Genomic DNA, 21,256 nt, shown 5'->3' with positions numbered 1-21,256 from the left:
GGGTCAGACTTTTACAGTGGTTTCAGATTTAAATTTGGGGCAGCCTATTGCTGTGCCAGAATGGTTTTTTCTTCATCCTGATTGGTTGGGAGTCTTGGTCTGTGTTTATTGGTCTCGGAGTTTGCTGTGTTCTGCTTGATGGGTGTCTCTGATATCTATGGGTGTCTCTGATATATATATATATATATATATATATATATATATATATATATATATATATATATATATATATATACACACACACACACACATATACATACATACATACATACATACATACATGTATATAAATTTGGGACAAAATTCTTCAGTTTCCCACACTGTCCCATCTTCAAAGTTTGGAGCCACAACTTTGAGTTCTCCCTTTGAGCACCTCCTATTGACTCCTTCAGGGTTGAGATGGTTCTCTTCCTTACAATTATCCAAATTATAGTGATTTTGTTATTTTATGTTAGGGCCCTAGAGACCTTTCTGCAAACTTTCAGAACATTTTTACACAAACATGTCAGAAATTGGTTTGATATCAATACCGGACTCAAAGCAAAATTGGGTGGAGTCTATATTAGAAGAACTAGATGCAGAAATGACTCTGGAGACTGAAGGATAATCTGGAGCTCGATTCAGGACAGGAAGGTGCCGTGTTTATGTCTCTTGGCTGGGCTCTGACTGGGTCTGAAGCTCCTTTCCTGGAAGAGGTTTTGGTTTCTTCCACCTCTTCATCTCATCCATTGTTAAAAACCAGGCACCACACAGAAGGCTCAAATCATGTTGCTCCTGCTTCAACTTATTCTGCTTCTGTGGCTGAGGGGAGCCTGTGAGATACGCAAAGCCAAATGCCTCCTGACTCTGGAGCAGGGTGAAGTGGACCCAGACAATCATTACAAGCCAGGAGATTATTTCATTAGTGGCATAATCTCTGCAAGGGACACTAGGTTTGAATCACTAAGCTTTGACCGAAGTCCTTCAATAAAGTTCATTGAGTAAGTCCTGACCTGCATTAGAGCCACTCCATTTTCAATGAATGTCTACAGTTCCAGTTCAGAGGTGGCATTCAGCAGGTTCTGACCAGTTCTGGAGAACCAGTAGTAGAAATTTTGAGTAGTTTGGAGAACCAACAAATACCGCCTCTGACTGGCCCCACCAACCCCATCTATTCTCTGCCTCCTGAGTTCCAGCTGATTAGCTGGGTCTTCTTTGTTGCCTTGCACAGGAGAATGGAGCTGGAAAGCAGGTTAGTGGGGTGGGGAGGGAATGGGGATTTTGCAGTATCCTTCCCCTGCTATGCCCACCAAGCCATGCCCACAGAACTGGTAGTATTTTTTTTTTAAATTGCACCACTGTTCCAGTTCTGTGAAAACACAAGGGGTCTCTCCTTGATCTGCTCCTTTTGCTTAGTTTCTTTCTGGTTCTGTCTTCTACTGCATGCTGCAAATGAAGAAGGTCATTGTGACCAGTAAAGTCTAAGAATCCAATCACAACATTTGCCCCATTCCATTTCCTTTCTGCCCTACGAACAGAGCTACAGTGTAGGTACAGAGGGACCTTTCCCTTCTTTCTCCGCTTAGCTGGACTCAGCTGAGGGATGCCTGATCCAAGTACAGAGAGATGCTGTAGTTTCTTTCTGCATCAGATATGCAATAGCTCAATACTTGTCAGAAAGAGGGCTGTGAAAATATTTACAGCCCCCTCACATCCTGGACATAAACTGTTTCAACTCCTACCTTCAAAATTACACTATAGAGCACTGCACACCAGAACAACTAGACACAAGGACACCATCAATCTGCTAAACAAATAATCCCCTCAACACTGTGCAACTATTTACAAAGTCTGCACTACTATTACTATTAATCTTCTCATCGTTCCTATCACCCATCCCCTCTCACTTGTGACTGTATGACTGTAACTTTGTCACTTGTATCCTTACAATTTATATTGACTGTTTCCTAGTATGATTTGATGGCTTATTGTACCCTGTGACAATTATTAAGTGTTATATCTTGTGATTGTTGACTCTTGATGAATATATCTTTTTTTAATGTACACTGAGAGCATATACACCAAGACAAATTCCTTCTGTGTCCAATCACACTTGGCCAATAAAGAATTGAATTGAAAATTGAATTGAAAAAAATTGTTTATCCACACCACAATTTATTCCTACTTTCAAAGCATCCCAATTAAGAATATAGCCATTCAGAGAGTTTGCAAATTTCTCCTATTCTCATTCAAGAGTTCATGTTGGTGAACAATGAAACATTTTAAAGAAAGGAAAATATTATCTCCAGTATATTGGTTGGTTTGTTGGATATTATCTCTATTATATTGGTTGGTTTGTTCATAGACTGTGTGACTCTTGATAGCTTACAATTACAAGAAGAAAAAAAATACAAAACAGGAAAAGAAAAAAAAGACAGCCCCAGAAATAACAACACCAACAAGCAAATAAACAATAAATGTCCATCCAATGTGGCTCAATCTTCACTCTGCCTAATTATGGGATAGAAATTAATAAGGTAACAATGTCAACTGCATATAAAGAGAATTTATACAAAATGTTTTATAGATGGTATTATGTGCCAGTGAGGTTGGCGAAAGTTTTTAAAGATAAATTGGTGAAATGTTGGAAATGCCGCCAAACACCTGGCACATATTACCATATGTGGTGGACATGTGATGAAGCTAAAAACTATTAGATAAAAATATGTTCATGGTTGGAAGAGATGATATAACAACATATTGATTTAAAACCAGAAATATTCCTGTTAGGTATCTGACCTGAAACTTATAGCAAAGAAAATGTATATTTGATTATTCATGTTATAACTGCAGGGAGATTTATATTTGCTCAAAATTAGAAAAAGGAACAGACTCCTACTGAAGGAAATTTGGTTATGAAAATATTAGAATGTGCAGAAATGAATAGATTAGCACTTGAAATTAAAGAAAGAGAGCAAACTGAATATTATAAGGTATGGGAACTATTCTATTAATGGTTAGAGAGAAAAAATATGAAAGGTAGATGTAATTAATGGATTAGTTAAGAAAGACAATAGATTTTTTAAAACAGAAATAAACTAGCTAAGAAGCAAGATAAAGAGATAGTGATATTAAGTACAATAAGAACAATAAGACAAGAGAATAATACTAATATAATAAATATGATTGTAAACATTAACTGTATTGCACAAGATATTTGTAACCAGACGACAGGTTGTCAAAAGGAAGAAGATAACGTTTGTAATAAAACTAAAATAAAAAAATATTAATTTTCTTTTCATTCTGCCTCAGAGGTGGGCAAAATAATGTGGTGTTTACAAGCTTCTAAACATCATCCAGGTTGAGCCATTCTCAGTAAATTTGGTCCAACTCCACAAATATTTATCATATGAAAAATATACAATAATAAAGTTTTTTTAGCCATTCAATATCTTAGAATTTAATATTATTTGGTCGAATATTAGAGCTGTATCGAAATAGAAAAACTATATGAGTATATCACCCGTCTTCACTCAGAGAGAGGAAATAGTCCATCAAATGTGGGATAAAATGCTTGAAGACCAATAAATGAAATTGAAGTGATGCTAGGATAAGAATAGTTCCTAAAACTAGTATGGGATTCAAAATTTTCTATTGCTTTTATCCCATCCCCCCCAATTGTAATAGTTTGGAAGTATGCAAATTGTTTGGAAGAATAATTGTAATGAGTGGGTGAAAAGTACAGTATTATCATGAATGAAACTTGTATGTTATTTTCATCTCTCTCTCTTTTTTTTTTTTTTTTTTTGCATCTGCAGACCATCATCCAATCATTATTGGAAATTTCTGCCCTTCGTTTTTGCCACTGAGGAGATCAACAAGAATGTCCATCTCTTGCCTAATATCACTCTGGGTTACAATGTTTATCAAACTTTTTTCAAGGTAGAAATGACTTCAGATCCGTTGCTGGATTTTCTTTCAGATGGGGAGGCCAATGTTCCCAACTACAGGTGTGGATGGCAAAGAAACACAGTGGCTGTTCTTGAAGGGGCTGAGACTGGCATCTCCATTCAGATTTCAACCTTGTTGGGCACCTACAAAATCCCTCAGGTATGTCTTTCTTGGAGAAACTGTTAGAAGATAGATCAGAATAGAGCTGGAAGGACTTTGGTGTCAAGTCTGAAATTGACATATGTGTAGCCGTTTTAGTTAGGCTTAGTATATATTCTTTTTCTTACTTTCTCTGTGGCAGTCATGGGGGGAAGGGTTTCGGTCTTGCCACATTCCTAAGGGGGAAGGAGTGGAGATAGAGAGAGTTGTTTAGGCTAGGTGATTCTTCTTCCTGTGGGAAAACGAGCTGTTGGTGCTTAGGCCCCTTGAGGTAGAGATTTATGACATCAAGGAACTTTGAATTACTTCTATTGGAGAATGTGACTTTTGGGGGTTGTTTCTAACTTTTAATATTGTGGGGTAATTCTGGGTTTTGTCAGATCCGGAATTACCACGGACTTTGCCAATTTGATGCTTTCCTAAATAAAATAAATTGTTTTGGGAGATGGACTTTGTTCTTTTCTTTTTAAATGGATGTCATCACTTGAAAAGCTGACACTTGGAAGTCTTTTAGTCCAACGCCCTGCTCAAGCAGAATACCCTATACCATTTCAGATAGGTGCTGATCAGTCTTTTCTTAAAAACCTCCAGTAGATGAAATATCTACAACTTCTGAAGGCAAGCTGTTCCACTGGTTAATTGTCCTCACTGTTAGTAGGTTTCCTCTTAATTTCAAGTTGCTTCTCTCCTTGATTAGTTTCCATCCTTTATTTCTTGTCTTGCCTCCTGGTTCTTTGGAAAATAACTTGACTCCCTCTTCTTTTTTCATGTAATCTTGACTGCTTTCTCCCTCTTCATGTGATTTTGAATCAAACACCCCCTGCTTGCGTCCAGAAGTTGTGAATGCTCCAACACTGAAAGCTTTTAAGAAGAGATTGGGTGACCATTTTTCTGAAATGGTATATGGTTTTCTGTCTGAGATGGGGGTTTAACAGATTTAACAGATAATCAGAGTTAGGTCATCTAGCCCAAGTGGGAGACCCTACACTATTTCTGACAAATGGCAGTCCAATCTCTTCTTGAAAGTCTCAAGTGATAGTGCTCCCACAACTTCCGAGGGCAAGCTGTTCCACTGGTTGATTATTCTCACTATCAGAAAGTTTCTCCTTATTTCCAGGTTAAATCTCTCCTTGTTCAGTTTCCATCTATTGTTCCTTGTCTGGCCTTCAGGTGCCTTGGAAAATAGCTTGACCCACTCCTCTCTGCGGTAGCCCCTCAAATATTGGACGATGCTATCATCTCTCCCCTGGTCCTTCTCTTCACTAGACTAGCCAGGCCCAGTTCCTGTAACCGTTCTTCATATGTTTTAGTCTCCAGTCCCCTAATCATCCTGGTTGCTCTCCTCTGTCCTTTTTCTAGAGTCTCAACATTTTTTTTTATCGTATGGTGACCAAAACTGGATGCAGTACTCTAGGTGTGGTCTTACTAAGGCTTTATAGAGTGGTATTAGTACCTCACTTGCTCTTGATTGTATCCCTCTGTTAATGCAATTTAGGATTTCATTGGGTTTTTTTTGGATGCTCTTGCTGCACACTGCTGGCTCATATTTGCACTAGAAGATCTCCAAGGTTTCTTCCAACTCTGTTATTCTGTTATTCTGTTCTGCCATAAATGACAAGTAGAGTGTTAATAAGGAAATGGGAATAATTACATTTTGCTTGTTGTATCATCTTTAATTCAATCTTTAAGCAAAGAAGAAAGTAACCTAGAAATAGGGAGAAATTTCCTGCCAGAACAATTAATCAATGGAACATGTTACCTCCAAAAATTCTGGGTGTTACAACAGTGGAAGTTTTTAAGAAGACAATTATTTGTCTGAAATGGTATAGGATGGCTAACCTTTTCAACAGCAAATGCCCAAAGCTTGTGTGGACGCATCCTCAAAATGCAATGCTTGTACGTCCCCCGCACGTGTGCACCCATCCCCTGTGCATGCACCCTAGCCCTGCACATTCACAGGTGTCCCCTGTGCATGCATGCACATCCCCATGCATGCACCCCAGCCTCCTGAATGCACCGCTCCCCATCCATGCATGGCAGGACCCAAAGACCAGCTGGCTGGCGGGAGGCATGCACACATGCGCAGCGGAGCTGAGTTGGGGCAATGGGCTCTGCATGCAACCTCTGCCACATGTGCCATTGGTTCACCATCACGGGTATAGGGTTTCCTGCCTGAGCTGGGGTTGGAGAAGAAGACTTCCAAGTGCCTTCTGACTCTGCTATTCTGTTAATTCTTTTCAGATCAGTTACAATTTGGCTTCCGAGATTCTGAGGGATAAAACTCATTTTCCTTTTTTCTACCCGATGCTTCCTGCTGAAGGAGTCCAGTACCCAGGGATGGTCCAGCTTCTCCTCTATTTCAGGTGGACCATGGTTGGTCTCATTGCTCCAGAAACTGATCAGGGGGAGAGGTTCATGAGGACAATGTCTTCTTTGATGTTAAGGAATGGCATTTGTGCAGTTATCTATCAAAGCTTTCCACTAAATCTGTATCGGCTAGTTTTAATCCTTAGCAAATATTACAAATGGAGAGAAGTCAATGTCGCTGTTTATGGTTCGGAGATAATTTCCTTCCCAGTAGGAGTGATGATCCTACAATCAATACTTCAACATTTTCAGGGACCTATTGTAGAGAAAGTCTGGATCACCACAGCACACTGGGATCTGAGTCTTGAGTTGATGTTTACTTGGGCTTCCTTTAAATACGTTGGTGGCCTATTTTCTTTCCTAATACAGAAAAGGAAATGGGCGAACTATGATGCTTTTAGTCTCTTTACTGACTCAGTGTTTAACTTTTCAAAGAAAACCTTTACATGTTCCTCCACTAAGGATGACTTTTCAGTGAAAGTCTGGAGACGGTGCAGACAGAAAGAACAACTGGTGGCTCTGAGGGAGGAGGAGATTGATCGGATCCTGGCTATGGACAGTTATCTCACCTATAGCACCATCTGGGCTGTGGGAAGGGCCTTAAATTCAGCTCATATCTCCACATTCAAGAGATCAGTGAGGCACAGAGGCATGAAGGGGGAAGCTCCAAGGCTGATGGCTTGGCAGGTATTTCTTTTCCATGTACAATATCTTCTGCAAATGGGTATCAGTTTTGTAAGTGGATGTCTTGGTTACTTATTCTGAAAAATTAAATTATCTTGAAACTCAGATGCAACCTAATTGCAATCTATCTTTCCTTTCTTTTTCCTTTGCATTCCCCTAATCTATGGTTTTGCAATATTTTCCTCTTTTTATTTTTTGAAGACAATACTATGATTTATTTTATTTTATTTTTTAAAAATTAAATTTCATAATGTGGAAGACAAATAAAAATAGGGAGATGGGGAAGGGAAAATGGAGGAAGGAACTATCACTAAGTGTTGTATCTTATGATTTATGATGAATGTATTTTTATGATGACAATGATCATGATTTATCACATAGTTTTTATGTACACTGAGAGGTTATGCACCAAAGACAATTTTTTGTGTGTCCAACCACACTGGGCACTTATCACTAATGATACATCATTGTACAAAAGTTATCTTTTAAATTAAAACACAGGGAGGTATGAAATGTAAAGCAACCTCAGAAACACGAGCGTATGTCGAAACTCCTTTACAGTCATTGATCTGATCTACATCTTTAAACAAGATATTAGCAGCTTTATTAATCTTATGTTTATTGATATTGTAACCAAGTTTGAAATTGAAAATGGAATCTGTTTTTTTGAAAGAGAGACACTAATGTTCAGATTGTTTCCACTACAGACCAAAAACTTTTACTCCCAATTTAGCTATGAAAGCCGGTTTGCTTGGTCAGTCACTCTCTCTCAGCCTGTTCTGACCTAGGCTTCACAAAACCACGAAGCAGACTTCTCGTCCAGACCAAACCCCTTTTATTTAGGCTAATGTGAATTCCTCTCATTCACATCCAGCAAAGTCCCACCAAACAATCCTCCAAGAGTGATTTACAACTACAGACCTTATCAGGCTTGGAGAATTGCCAGGTCGATAGCTTCCAAACACAATGCTGTAGCAGACAAAACTTGGCAAGGAGTCAGGAACAAATCTTCACCCTAATTAAATGAACTCATCGTCTCCTGCAAAAAAAAACCTTTCATTCCTCTTTATTCCCTATGGGAGGGGCCATTCACCGTCCACCTGTGCCTTTACTCCTGAGTCGACCCTTGTTCCTTAATTGTTCCCTTTTCCTGGCAGCTCTGCACATGTGCACATTGGAAACAGGCTCCAGCTGTTCTTCTGCCCAATTGATCTTTGACTCTGAAGGCAGATGATAACTGTTGGATGACCCTGGCCGCATCTCTGCCTCTGATGCGGAGCACTCATCAGAGCCTTTCCCAGACTCCAGGACTGGTCCATGTTCCTACCCAACCTCCTAACTTTCTGAATCTGCTGCCAGCTCTGCTGGCTGCTGGCGGGCCACAACACAGCCCAACTCAACTCACAGGACTGTTGTTGTGGGGAAAATAGGAGGAGGAAGGTGTGTTGCATAAATTCGCTACCTTGAGTTATTTGTAAAAATAATACAGGTGGGATACAAACAAACAAGCAAACTAGCACTTTCCCTTTCCTTTCCAGCTTCACTCTTTCCTTCAAAGACCTCAGTTTCATAATAATTCCATAGATGGGGTATACTTGGATGAGAAAGGAGATCTGACGGCTGACCTGGACATTTTGAACTGGATTGTTTTCCCAAACAAATCTGTTAAGAGAGTGAAAACTGGTAGTCTAGAAAAACAGACAACGCAGGATTTTAAAGTTACCATTGACCAGAGGATTATTGGACAGGTAAAAACGCTGACAATCGGGGACTAATATTTATTTTATTCTACTAAATGTGGCAAAAACAGGATTACAATTTTTGAGGTAGGTGGGTGGGTGTTTTCTTGCATTGCTTTTGAGTTTTCATGTCAGCTGATTAGGTTCTCAACAGTCCAAACATCTTTTTTATGAGATATTCAGTTGGTCATGTAAAATAAAATCTTCAATTTTCATTACACACACACACACACTCACACACACACACACACACACACACACACACACACACACAGAGAGAGAGAGAGAGAGAGAGATTTTTTTCTGGATATACTTCCTTTCATTCCTCAGACCCTACCGACTTCCAGGTGCGTGGAAAGCTGTCGCCCTGGATTCATGAAGGCCGTTTTGGAAGGGAAACCCATCTGTTGCTACCATTGTCTTTCTTGTCCAGAAGGAACCATCTCCACCATGGAAGGTGAGTGATAGCAGAGAAAAGAGGCACACTTTGGGGAAGACCATGGCCTCTGACTTGCTCATAAAAGCCTGTTTTAAAAGGCATTTTTAAACTTGACTTTAAAAAATAATTTATTTTAATACGTATAAATCTTAGGGAGTTACAAAAAAATACTCAGGTATTTAAATATAGGGAGCGGGATATTAAAAACAGCAGATCAATCAAGAATTGGGATTAGAGGAGAAATGACATTTCTTTGCCTTCATTTTATTTATTAGTGAACCTCTGGCATTTTTTGGGGGGTGTCTCTGCAGAAATGGAGAACTTCTGATGCTTTGCTTTGTTCCCCTCTTCTCTCCACCACTCTCCTCCCTCCCCTGCCCTCCCCTGCCCTCTAGTCCTGCCCTCTCCCCACCCCTTCTTTCCCCTCCTCTCTTCCATTGGGCAATTGTCCTTCTGCATTAGATTGCTTAAACTTGCTAACCATTGCTGCATACTTTCTTTCACTACACACAATTCTTCCTCATTATCATTAGCTTTATTCCAACTCTGCATATGATGGAAGAATCTGCTTTATGGTAGGTGTTAATCTTGCTCATTTCAGATGCTGAAAAATGCACAAAATGTCCAGTGGATCAGCATCCAAGCATCAACCGAGATGGCTGTATACCTAAGATTGAAACTTTCCTATCCTACCAAGAAATGTTGGGGATCATCCTAGCTTCCCTTGCCTTGTTCCTGTCCTTGGCAACAGGTTTTATCTTTGGAGTATTTATTAAATTTCAAGCAACTCCCATGGTCAAAGCCAGCAATCGTGATCTCTCCTGTATCCTCCTCATCTCCCTCCTGTTTTCATTCTTGACCTCATTCTTATTCATTGGCCAGCCAAGAGTAACCACTTGCCTTGTCCAACAAAAAGCATTCAGCAACATTTTTACAGTTGCCATTTCTACTGTTTTGGCCAAAACTGTCATGGTGGTGTTAGCTTTCTTGGCCACAAAACCAGGGAGTAAAGTACAAAGATGGCTAGGGAAGAGCATAGCCAATTCTATCATCCTTTCTTGTTCTGGTGTCCAAGTTGTCATCTGTAGCATCTGGTTGGGCACCTCTCCCCCATTCCCTGAGTCAGACATGTACTCAGAGTCTTCTCAGGTCATCCTGCAATGTAACGAAGGCTCTGTGACTATGTTCTACCTTGCTCTTGGCTACATGGGCTTCCTGGCTGTCATTTGCTTCATGGTGGCCTTCCTGGCCAGGAATTTACCCGGGGCCTTCAATGAAGCTAAACTGATCACCTTCAGCATGATGGTCTTCTGTAGTGTTTGGATATCCTTCATACCCACATATCTGAGCACCAAGGGGAAGTATATGGTAGCTGTGCAGGTCTTCTCCATGTTGGCTTCTAGTGCCAGCCTGTTGCTATTAATTTTTCTCCCCAAATGTTACATTATTTTCCTAAGACCAAATCTGAATACAAAAGAATGTATGATGTCAAAATAAAATAGTAAATGGTAAGAGGAAGAGTTGCTGTGTGGTCTTTGAAAGATACTTGGACGTTGCGGGTACCGGCAACTGGGATTCTGTTCCCTTGGTAGTCCTTTAATATGATTTTTTGAGTGCTGAGGTCCTGGCAATGGATGTCAGGGATCAGCTGTTTGAGGGTTTTCCAAGAGACCATTGATAAGGACGACCCGGAGTCGACCTCCATAACACATGGTTGCAATGGTGACCTTCACTCGGACTTTCCTTGCATCCAGGGATGAAGCGTGGCCGATGGTGATGGTTTGATGGGTCTCTTCTCATCTAGTTGAATTGGCAGGTGCTCTATTTCTGTAGTGGTAGTGGCTCCATTGGTTGTTTAGGCGGTCCCGGGTCATTGGTGGGGTGCCTGTTGTCTACCGGAAATTATATTCTCTTCGGTTTGGGCTGGATCCTCATTTGCTTCTGCATACTTTTGCGATGTGGCCCCTCTTTCCACAGGAACGGTAGAGTGCGTCTAGGAATTTGCAGTCTGACCGCGGGTGATTACCCCCACATCCAGCACATTGCCGCGAAGATTTAGGGTTCCGCTGGTCTCGCTGGTCGCGTTCTGACCTGAGGCAGTTGACCTCCTCTTCCTCGCTTTCTGTTGAGGATTCGAGGTCTTCATGGTGGGTGGTCATTGTGTGCTTCTCGGCGAAAGGCGTAGTGTCACTGGCGACTTGGCGGTGCGGTGCGTTCGCTCGGCGCATTCGAGCGGCCGATTTCCTGATTGCTTCTGCTGCAGTAGCCTCAGCTATGACATCTGCAAGGCCGATGTCCCCCTTCGCCATAATTTTGCTCTGGGTCATAGGGTCTTCCAGGCCCAGAACGATTCAGTCTTTCAAGGCTTCCTCGAGGTTTGCGAAGCCACAGAGTCCCACCAGGTTCCTGAGATCAGCGATGAAGTCTCCAACACTCTCGCTTTTCTGTTGGTCCCTCTGGTAAAACTCGTGTCTTCTGATGAGTGTTGGCACCGCCGGTGCATAATGGGCCCGGAGGATCGGCGCGAGGTTGTCCCAATCCATTGTCTTGACTTCAGCCGGTTTCACAAGTGCTTTTGCCATTTTAAAAACGGCGGGCCCGCAATGGGTCAGGAATACAGCTCGTTTCTTGCCAGGCGTAGCATCTTTTAGATTGTTGGTCTCCAGGAACATCTGGAACCTGTCCATATACGAGTCCCAGTCTTTGTTAGCCGGGTCAAATGGAGCGGGTGGTATGGCGCTGCTGGTCATTCTGTCGCTAGCAGGTGCGCTCTTAGCCACGTGCTCTGCTTGGTGCTCAGCGAGTGTTCAGTCAGCTCTATCGTCTCCGCATCCCACCCTCGTCGCCAGTGTTAGATCTGGAGGAGTGGGCGCAAGGAACGGAGACGAGGCATCGAATAGTGACTCAACTCTTTATTAGTGACTTCAGAAAGACAACAACACGCTAGGGCAATAGCAGCTCCTTTTATAGAGCTGGCTGCTGTCACAGTGTCCAATGATTCAAGTTTGCCGCCCTGGAAGCGTCCAATCAGCAGCGACCCGCTATCAGCCAATCAGACTAGTCGGAAACGACCAATCACAACCTGCTAACTGCGCGCCAATGAGAAGTGCAGGATTACGAGCCTGCTGTGGAAGTAAAACTATTAGGATTTAAAACCAGTGCGTTTGCTTAGTTCGTAACATCCTCTGCTGGTGTTGGTCCACTGTGCTTCATTAAGTCCAGGGTCAATGCAGCCATCTACCAAGAGATTTTGGAGCACTTCATGCTTCCTTCCGCAGATGAGCTTTATGGGGATGCTGACTTCATTTTCCAGCAGGATTTGGCACCTGTCCACACTGCCAAAAGCACCAAAACCTGGTTCAATGACTGTGGGATTACTGTGCTTGATTGGCCAGCAAACTCACCTGACCTGAACCCCATAGAGAATCTATGGGGCATTGCCAAGAGAAAGATGAGAGACATGAGACCGAATAATGCAGAAGAGCTGAAGGCCGCTATTGAAGCATCCTGGTGTTCCATAACACCTCAGCAGTGCCACAGGCTGATAGCTTCCATGCCACACTGCATTGATGCAGTAATTGTTGCAAAAGGGGCCCAAACCAAGTACTGAGTACATATGCATGCTTGTACTTTTCAGAGGTCCGATATTGTTCTATGTAAAATCCTTGTTTTATTGATTGCATGTAATATTCTAATTTTCTGAGATTGTAGATTTGGGGTTTTCATGAGCTGTAAGCAACAATCATCACAATTATGACATATCAACGGCTTGAACTATCTTGCTTTGCATGTAATGAGTCTATCTCATATATTAGGTTCACCTTTTACATTGCATTCCTGAAATAAATGAACTTTTGCATGACATTCTAATTTTTCGAGTTTCACCTGGATTACTCAGAAGTTTTTTTCTTAAGCAGAGTTTCATTTTATTTCAATCAATCTAATAAATAAAAATTTGACAGATATTTTGGAATGAATTTTGTTTTTCTGCTTAGTCTCTGCCTCAGTCCAAATGTGTGCACAATTGTCACCCTGGATTTGTGAAACGGGCTCGGAAAGAAGAACCAATTTGCTGCTATGATTGTATTCCTTGTCCGGAGGGGACCATCTCCACACAGGAAGGTATGTTATACCAGAGGAAAAGGCATTGGATTCAACGAGAGCATTTCATCAAAGTTCATGTTAAAAGATACGTGTAAACTTGACTATTTTATTCTTCATTGCTATTTTCCTCATGTCCAATTTATTCCATAATGGGAGGAATAAGATCTTGAAGAATAAGGCAGGAAGAGATGGAAGAACATAGTGGAATAGGCAAGATGAATTGTGCTAAAGAAAGCATCTTTTCTACTTGTCAGCTTGAAAGTTTATTTCCATGTTTACCATCTAAATCCTTTGAAACTTGAGGAATGGTTTCAGGTCAATGTGTTTCACTGATCCAAACCAATTTTATCTTACAGGCCAAAAGATATATCAGTCAGTCAATATTTATTAAGATCATAAGAGAAAGATCTACTTGGGAGAGTAGGAAGCGTGTTTGGGTTCAATGAACAAGAGCAAACAAAAGACTTAATATTGAAGTTTACAGAAAACCCACATACAGTGATCAATATTTAGATTTTGATTCTCACCACTCACTGGAGCACAGCATGGGAGTTATCAGAATCCTACACCCCCAGGCTGAAGGTTTACCTACCAGCAAAGAGGGAAAAGAAAAAGAATTAAAGGACATCAAGGAAGTCCTCAGAATGTGTGGCTATCCCATTGAGCGACTAAACTAGGTGCACAACCAGAAACTAAAACATTGCCACTATGTGGATCCTCAAAAGCTTGCCTTTTGTTTGTTTTTGTCGCAGCTCCTGCCCTATTGAACACCCTCCCCATTGAAACCCAACAGGCCGCCCACCCTCCTAAAGCTCTGGAGGTTGTTCTTCCAGACATTGGGATGAAGTGAGGTCAATGCCCGATTACAACAATGTAGATTGCTTCAATGAAGGGTGATTGTGGCATCCATTATTTTGGGTTTTATTTATTTATTGTTTATAAGATAATATATGTCTATATATTTCAGTTTACCAATTACAATGGCTTTCCTGTCTCTCAGTATCAGCTGTCATCCAAAGAAGATCTTTCTTATAAGATGAAATGAGAAACTATAAAAATAATATTGCTTACTCTCTTCTCAGATACTGAAAAATGCACCAAGTGCCCAGACGATAAATATCCAACTGGTGACAGAGTCCAATGTATCCCCCAAAGAATAACCTTCCTGTCCTATGAAGAACATCTGGGCATCTTCCTTGTCTTCTTTGCTGTACTCTTGTTTCTAACAACAGGCTTTGTTTTAGTCATATTCCTTAAATACATAGAAACTCCCATTGTCAAAGCCAACAACCGTGACCTCTCCTACATCCTCTTGGTCTCCCTCTTTCTTTGCTTCTTGTCCTCCTTTTTCTTCATTGGCCAACCAAGGAAAGCCACCTGCCTTTTCCAACAAACAGTGTTCAGCATCGTCTTCTCAGTAGCTGTGTCTTGTGTTTTAGCCAAAACAATCACGGTAGTACTGGCCTTCCTGGCCACGAAACCGGGGAAGAGGGTGAGGAGATGGTTGGGGAAGAGCTTGGCCAACTCCATCATCCTTTCTGGTTGTGCTGGAAAAATTGTAATTTGTGCAATCTGGCTGGGAGTTTCTCCTCCATTTCCTGATTCTGACCTGCACTCCCAATCAGGAGTGATCATCCTTCAATGTAATAAAGGCTCTGTCACCATGTTTTATATTGTTCTCAGCTACATGGGTTTCCTTGCTGCTATTTGCTTCACGGTGGCTTTCCTGGTCAGGAACCTTCCTGGTGCGTTCAATGAAGCCAAATTGATCACCTTCAGCATGTTGGTCTTCTGCAGTGTCTGGATCTCCTTCCTGCCCACCTACTTGAGCACCAAAGGGAAATACATGGTGGCCATGCAGGTCTTCTCCATCTTGGCTTCTGGTGCTGGCCTGCTGGCCTGCATCTTCTTCCCCAAGTGCTACATTATCATCCTGAGACCAGATCTAAATTCTAAGGAACATTTAATGATAAAAGTCGGTATCTGAGTTTGTATGCTTATTTTGACAATTAAGATTATTTAAAATCAAAGGAAATAAACATATAAAGAATGTAAGACTAACTTAAGATGAAAGTGTAAAATAAATAAGTTAATAATTTAAATGGTCATGAAACTAGGGAAGGACAAGACAAGAAATGAGATTTTTTGTACGTATTAAATTGAATTGGCATCGTTCAGTCTCAAGAGACTATGCTATCATGCTCTGAAACCGGTAACTGCCACTTCCCATGTTGTTTCAATGCTGTATGCAAAGCTGGAGTGTCCTCTCCAGAGCACGAGGTCTCAGAAATTTAATATGGAGGATAAACTGTTACCCAAGCAGCAGATTCCCCCTCTCCATGTCACTGAAATAGTCTAATGGAACGGCAGAACCAATACGATTAGTTCTAGCTGCATCTCAGGAGTTACCAGAATGTGATTGTACACAGTCACAAACTGCTTCCAGGACTCCGGCTCTGGATTTTGCCTTGAAGTTGATTCCTGAAGTCTTTTCCAATAATAGATATAGCCACAAGGCAGTGGAGGTTTCACACCAGAGTGTCACTTCTCCTAGAAGACGGTGCTACCATTTTATCAGCTGTTGGGGCATAAAGCACTCTTCCGCCTTCAAAACTGTTGGCTGTTTTCTCCAGTAACCTGAAAGGGGCCCTTAAAAGGTGTTACCAGCTGGGCCAGCTGGACCAAGGTTTTTTAAGGAGGTATTACTCCTCCGGGACTCCTCACTCCAAGACACCCGGCTCAGCTCCATTTGTAGTGTCAAATTATATAATATTAACACAATACATCTGCAGAAGAGACAAGACTTCCCAGATTGGGGGTAGGGGTAGGAATACAACATCATCTATCGCCCGTCCACAACACAGTCCTTTCAGCAGTTCCAAGAAGGCTTCACATCCATTTGCAGTAGTCAGGTGACCTTGAGGACACAGATAAACCTCCAAGTAGTCTCAACGATTCTCTAAAAGAATGCAAATGACCAGCTGTCTGCAAGGAGTATAAATCTTCCCTTTACCCACCATCCACACAGAGCAGAAGAAGCTTCTTGGATGAGAAGTGAAATGCCTTCAAAGAAAAACAAGAAAGTCCAGTTACTTCTTGAAAAAAGCACCTTTGGGACATCATCACACTACAAATTTACACTTCCATGGAAGTCCCACATGGTGATGAAATTGAACAAATCAAAACAAAAGGTGAATAGACAGAGGCATGGAACTTCCAATTCCCTGGGGACAGAACTTTACCTCAAATTTTGGATATTATGGGCATCAAATGAAATACCATCTTTTGTTCCTTAAGCCTTAAGACTTGATTCTGTAGATAGCTTCAGATTCCAATGACGGAGCATCACAATAGATATGATTGATGAACTATGAGGCAATCCCACCTTCTCCACCACTCACATCCAGCTCCTTCCTTCCCCATCGTTTAACGATAATTCTATTTTGATTGTAATTTCCATTTTCATAGTTTTAGAAATATTTTTCTTTTTAGATTTTAATGCTCTTAATAGTGTAAGCTGCCCAGACTTGTTTTGAGACAAGATGGGTGGCAAATAAACTGAATGAATGAACAAATGAATAAACAAACACATGTTTGAAACAAGTTTACCAGTCAGTGGGTAGGATCTTCTTCAGTCCATTTTTAAAAAAAGAACATCACATCTTTCTTTCCAAATTTGTAACATCTTTATTTTCTGTAATCTTTTGTAATATACAGCAAAGAGGTGATTTTAGAGTCATTTTTGGAAAACTTTATAAATGCTTTGTGAAACTGACTCAAAGATTATGAAGTTAATTCCAAAGAGTCTCTGGTGTGGGAAAAATCTGTCTTGTTTGCCAATCAATTGAAAAACAAAACCTTAAAAGTTGATTACCAGAACACAAGATGACTACTTTAAAGGAATCATGTGATTTATGGGCCGGTAAAGTGCTTGAACTTTTTAAAAGTTTACTTAAACCAGAAATTACTAGTGAAGGCAAACAAATCTTTCAGGAGACAACTGAAATGGATTTACTGGAGTTAGAAATGCACTTGGATGACCATTTAGAAATTGAGCAAGACATTGTGGATAACCCTTACAGAAATATATGCAGATTGTTTTGGAGTTATTTCATGGAAAGTACAAGTGGATTTAATGATAATATGAATATCAAAAAGAAGAAAAGATGATAGAAGAAAATAGGAGGCAGAATTTCTCTCTCTCTCTCTCTCTCTCTCTCTCTCTCTCTCTCTCTCTCTCTCTCTCTCTCTCTCTTATCTATCTCTGTCATCTATCTATCTATCTATCTATCTATCTATCTATCTATCTATCTATCTATCGGGTTTAAGAATGGTTGGGAGAAAAAAGGAATATAATATATATACAGTATATACACATACAGATACACATTCACATATACATACATACATATACATACACATACACACACGTACATATACATAGACACAGACACACACAATATACAGTGTGTATATATGTGTGTGTGTGTGTGTGTGTGTGTTTGTGTATACAATATATATATATATATATATATATATATATATATATATATATATATATATATATATATATATATATATATATATAATAATTCAGCTTTGTTCGGGTATTTTCCACGTCATAGTAGTGGTGCTTTTAAAGTTGTAGCAACGTTTCAGCAGAATCTCATGATGATGGCAGATGAGATTCTGCTGAAACGTTGCTACAACTTGCTACAACTTTAAAAGCACCACTACTATGACGTGGGAAAATATCTGAACAAAGCTGAATGCCATACATGTAAGTACCCGCGAAAAATTAAGAAAACATATATGTTTTAATGTTGTGTTTTTGGAAAATCCAAGACAGAGAACAAGAGAACGGCAAAGCCCTCCTCCCATATATAAAAGGCACTACAGACAAAATCAGCAAGATCCTCCAAAAACACAACATTAAAACAGCATTCAGTAGCATATAAAGAAAATTTGTATAAGATGTTTTACAGGTGGCATTTTCCCCCGACAAGAATAGCAAGAATGTTCAAGAATAAATCCGAAAAGTGTTGGAAATGTCATCAGATCCCTGGCTCATATTACCATATGTGGTGGACTTGTGAGGAGGCCAGGAAATACTGGACTAGAATTCGCATATGGTTGGAAGAAATGACAAAAAAAACATATAGATTTGAAACCAGAGATTTTTCTATTGGGAATCTTACCTGATACATTTAATAAAAACTTAAAGTATTTGATTGTAAATGTGTTAACAGCGGCTAGGATTGTATTTGCTAGAAATTGGAAGAGTGAGAAAATACCATTAGAGGAAGAAATTATTAAGAAAATACTGGAATGTGCTGAAATGAGTAGATTGACATTTGAAATTAGAGAACAAGAAGATAAACAATTCTATGAAGTTTGGGATCTTTTTTATCAATGGTTAGATAAAACAATATAATAATAGAATATATATATATTTTGGTTTTGATAATATTTTTAGAATATTATATTAAGATAGATTTGGTATGATTTTACGATTTGTTATAAATTAACTAAATTATAGTTATCTCGCTTAAGCATGAATTAGTTAAATTATAGTCAAATGATTGTTTAATAAGGATATTAGGATATATAATTGTTGATTGATAATATGAGTTATTATGTAACATAATTATTATGATGACTATGAAATAGATGCACAAAAAGGAGTGATAAACCAACCGATACACTGTCTGTAAATTTATGAAGAATGATGATGTTCTTATGTTATGTTTTATGTTTTATGTGTTTTTATTTGTTGTTAAAATCAATAAAACTTTTACAAAAAAAAAAAAACAGCATTCTGCACAAACAGAAAAATATCCACCATCCTAAGAAACCCTAAAGACAAAATCGAGTTAGAAAACCAAGGAGTATACGAAATCCCTTGCACCGCCTGCCCCACCACATACATTGGACAAACTAACAGGAGAATAAGTGCACGCGTTGAAGAACATAAGAACTCAATCAAAAAAGAAGAACCGACCTCTTCCCTGGTCCAACACCTCAAAGCCACAGGACATGAGATTGACTTTAAAAATACCAGAACTATCGCCAAAACCGAACACTTCAACAACAGAATAATCAGAGAAGCCATAGAGATAGAAAAACGCCCACACAGCATGAATAAAAGAGATGACACCTCCCGCTTACCAGCCATTTGGAAACCCGCCCTCATGAACAGACGAGTACCTAACATGATGAATGACACCAGACCCACACCCACGAGGGCCACACAAGATGCCACCACCACACTTCCACGTAAAAGCAGACTCACACCCACACAGAAGATGAGACACGACCACAGACCAGAAGCCGCACTGCAGCTGCATCACTATCCACTTCAAACCCCCTGAGCCATACATGAAGCGAACTGATCCCCACCATGAAGATGCAGCACGACCACGAACTCGAAGCCAAACAGCAAGATCACAGCTCACCAGCTCAAATCCCCAGTAACTAAGACCAACCTGAGCACAACCAAGCCCCCACCTGAACAGAACACACCTCCAGCCAATCAGAACACAGCCAAACCCCAACCAATGAGAACACACCCCCACCCAATCAGAACACAGCCAAGCCCCCACCCAATCAAGTCACACCCCCACTAGCAGTTAAAAGGAAGAAGCAGCTGCAAGCTCACATCACTCTGAGAAGCACAGAGCTGAAGACAGAAGCCTGAAGATGATGAATGAGACTTCATCGAAACGTTGCCTAGAAACTTCCAATCTTACGCGGGAGAAAACCCGAATAACCAAAGATCCACATACAAATACCCGCGAGAACCTCAGAAAATATATATATATATATATATATATATATATATATATATATATATATATATATATATATATATATATATATATATATATATATATATATTATATATAGTTTTTAAGTTTTCAGGGTACTTACATGTATGGTATTCGGCTTGGTTCGGGTATTTTCCCACGTCATTGTAGTTGTTCTTTTAAAGTTGTAGCAACGTTTCAGCAGAATCTCATCTGCCATCATCAGGCTTCTGTATTGTGTCCGTCTGTGGGTCAGACTTTTACAGTAGTTTCAGATTTAAATTTGGGGCAGCCTATTGCTGTGCCAGAATGGTTTTTCTTCATCCTGATTGGTTGGGAGTCTTGGTCTGTGTTTATTGGTCTCGGAGTTTGCTGTGTTCTGCTTGATGGGTGTCTCTGATATCTTCTGTCTGTTTTTGGCTCTTTTTGTATCTTGATTGGCTGGCAGCATTGTGTTACTTTAATGGAGGCCTTTAGTGCAGCTTGGCTTCGGGTAAATGGATGGCTATCATTAGTTAGGAAGCTGGGTTTCATCTGGGTGCCTGGTTGGGGTGTGTTTGAGCTGGAGGTATCAGGGGGATCTGTTTGTGCCCAGGTGTTTGCCTGGCTTGTGGTGTGGAGATTTTTTTGTTTGTGAGTGCAGGCTTCCAAATGATTGACAGCCTGGTGGAATCATCTCTTCTGTTCATGCTTTCTGGTCTTTTTCAATCTCTATGGCTTCTCTGATGACTCTGTGGCTAGGGTTTTCCATAGTGGCCAGGGTTTTGGTGCCATTGAAGTTGATGCTATGACCTGTAGCTTCCATGTGTTGGACTAGTGAGGAAGTGTGTTCCAGCTTTTTGATTGCATTTTTGTGTTCATCCAGGCGGGTACATATTCTTCTATTGGTCTGTCCAATGTATGTGGCCGGGCATGATGCACAGGGGACTTCGTATATGCCTTGGTTTTCCAGGTCAATTTTATCTTTGGGGTTGCTAAGGATGGCTGCTATTTTTCTGTCTGTTTTGAAGGCAGTCCTGATGTGATGT

General features: G+C 40.4%; 1 protein-coding gene across 1 annotated transcript; it reads left to right on the top strand.

Moving 5' to 3' along the window:
• The first annotated feature begins 765 nt into the window (after window positions 1-765).
• Window positions 766-10,815, top strand: LOC148128701 (vomeronasal type-2 receptor 26-like). Its single transcript, XM_087948521.1, has 5 exons — window positions 766-980; window positions 3,798-4,089; window positions 6,892-7,143; window positions 9,210-9,336; window positions 9,920-10,815. Exons 1-5 carry the CDS (start codon window positions 766-768, stop codon window positions 10,813-10,815), a joined length of 1,782 nt encoding a protein of 593 aa, XP_087804647.1.
• The last annotated feature ends 10,441 nt before the right edge of the window (window positions 10,816-21,256 follow it).

Source organism: Notechis scutatus, unplaced genomic scaffold, assembly GCF_049901735.1.
Source record: "Notechis scutatus isolate UNSWTSFEM ecotype Mainland unplaced genomic scaffold, rNotScu1.2 NSCUCTG150, whole genome shotgun sequence".
NCBI classification, from domain to species: Eukaryota; Metazoa; Chordata; class Lepidosauria; order Squamata; family Elapidae; genus Notechis; species Notechis scutatus.
This window is presented reverse-complemented; position numbering and strand designations above follow the sequence as displayed.

What these genes read in the sequence shown, in the direction of transcription:
- LOC148128701 (XM_087948521.1), top strand. Translation starts at nt 766, where the DNA reads ATGTTGCTCCTGCTTCAACTTATTCTGCTTCTGTGGCTGAGGGGAGCC. An exon ending in CAAGGCTGATGGCTTGGCAG is followed by an intron (nt 7,144 to 9,209) that starts GTATTTCTTTTC and finishes TTCATTCCTCAG; the next exon opens with ACCCTACCGACTTCCAGGTG. An exon ending in AACCATCTCCACCATGGAAG is followed by an intron (nt 9,337 to 9,919) that starts GTGAGTGATAGC and finishes TGCTCATTTCAG; the next exon opens with ATGCTGAAAAATGCACAAAA.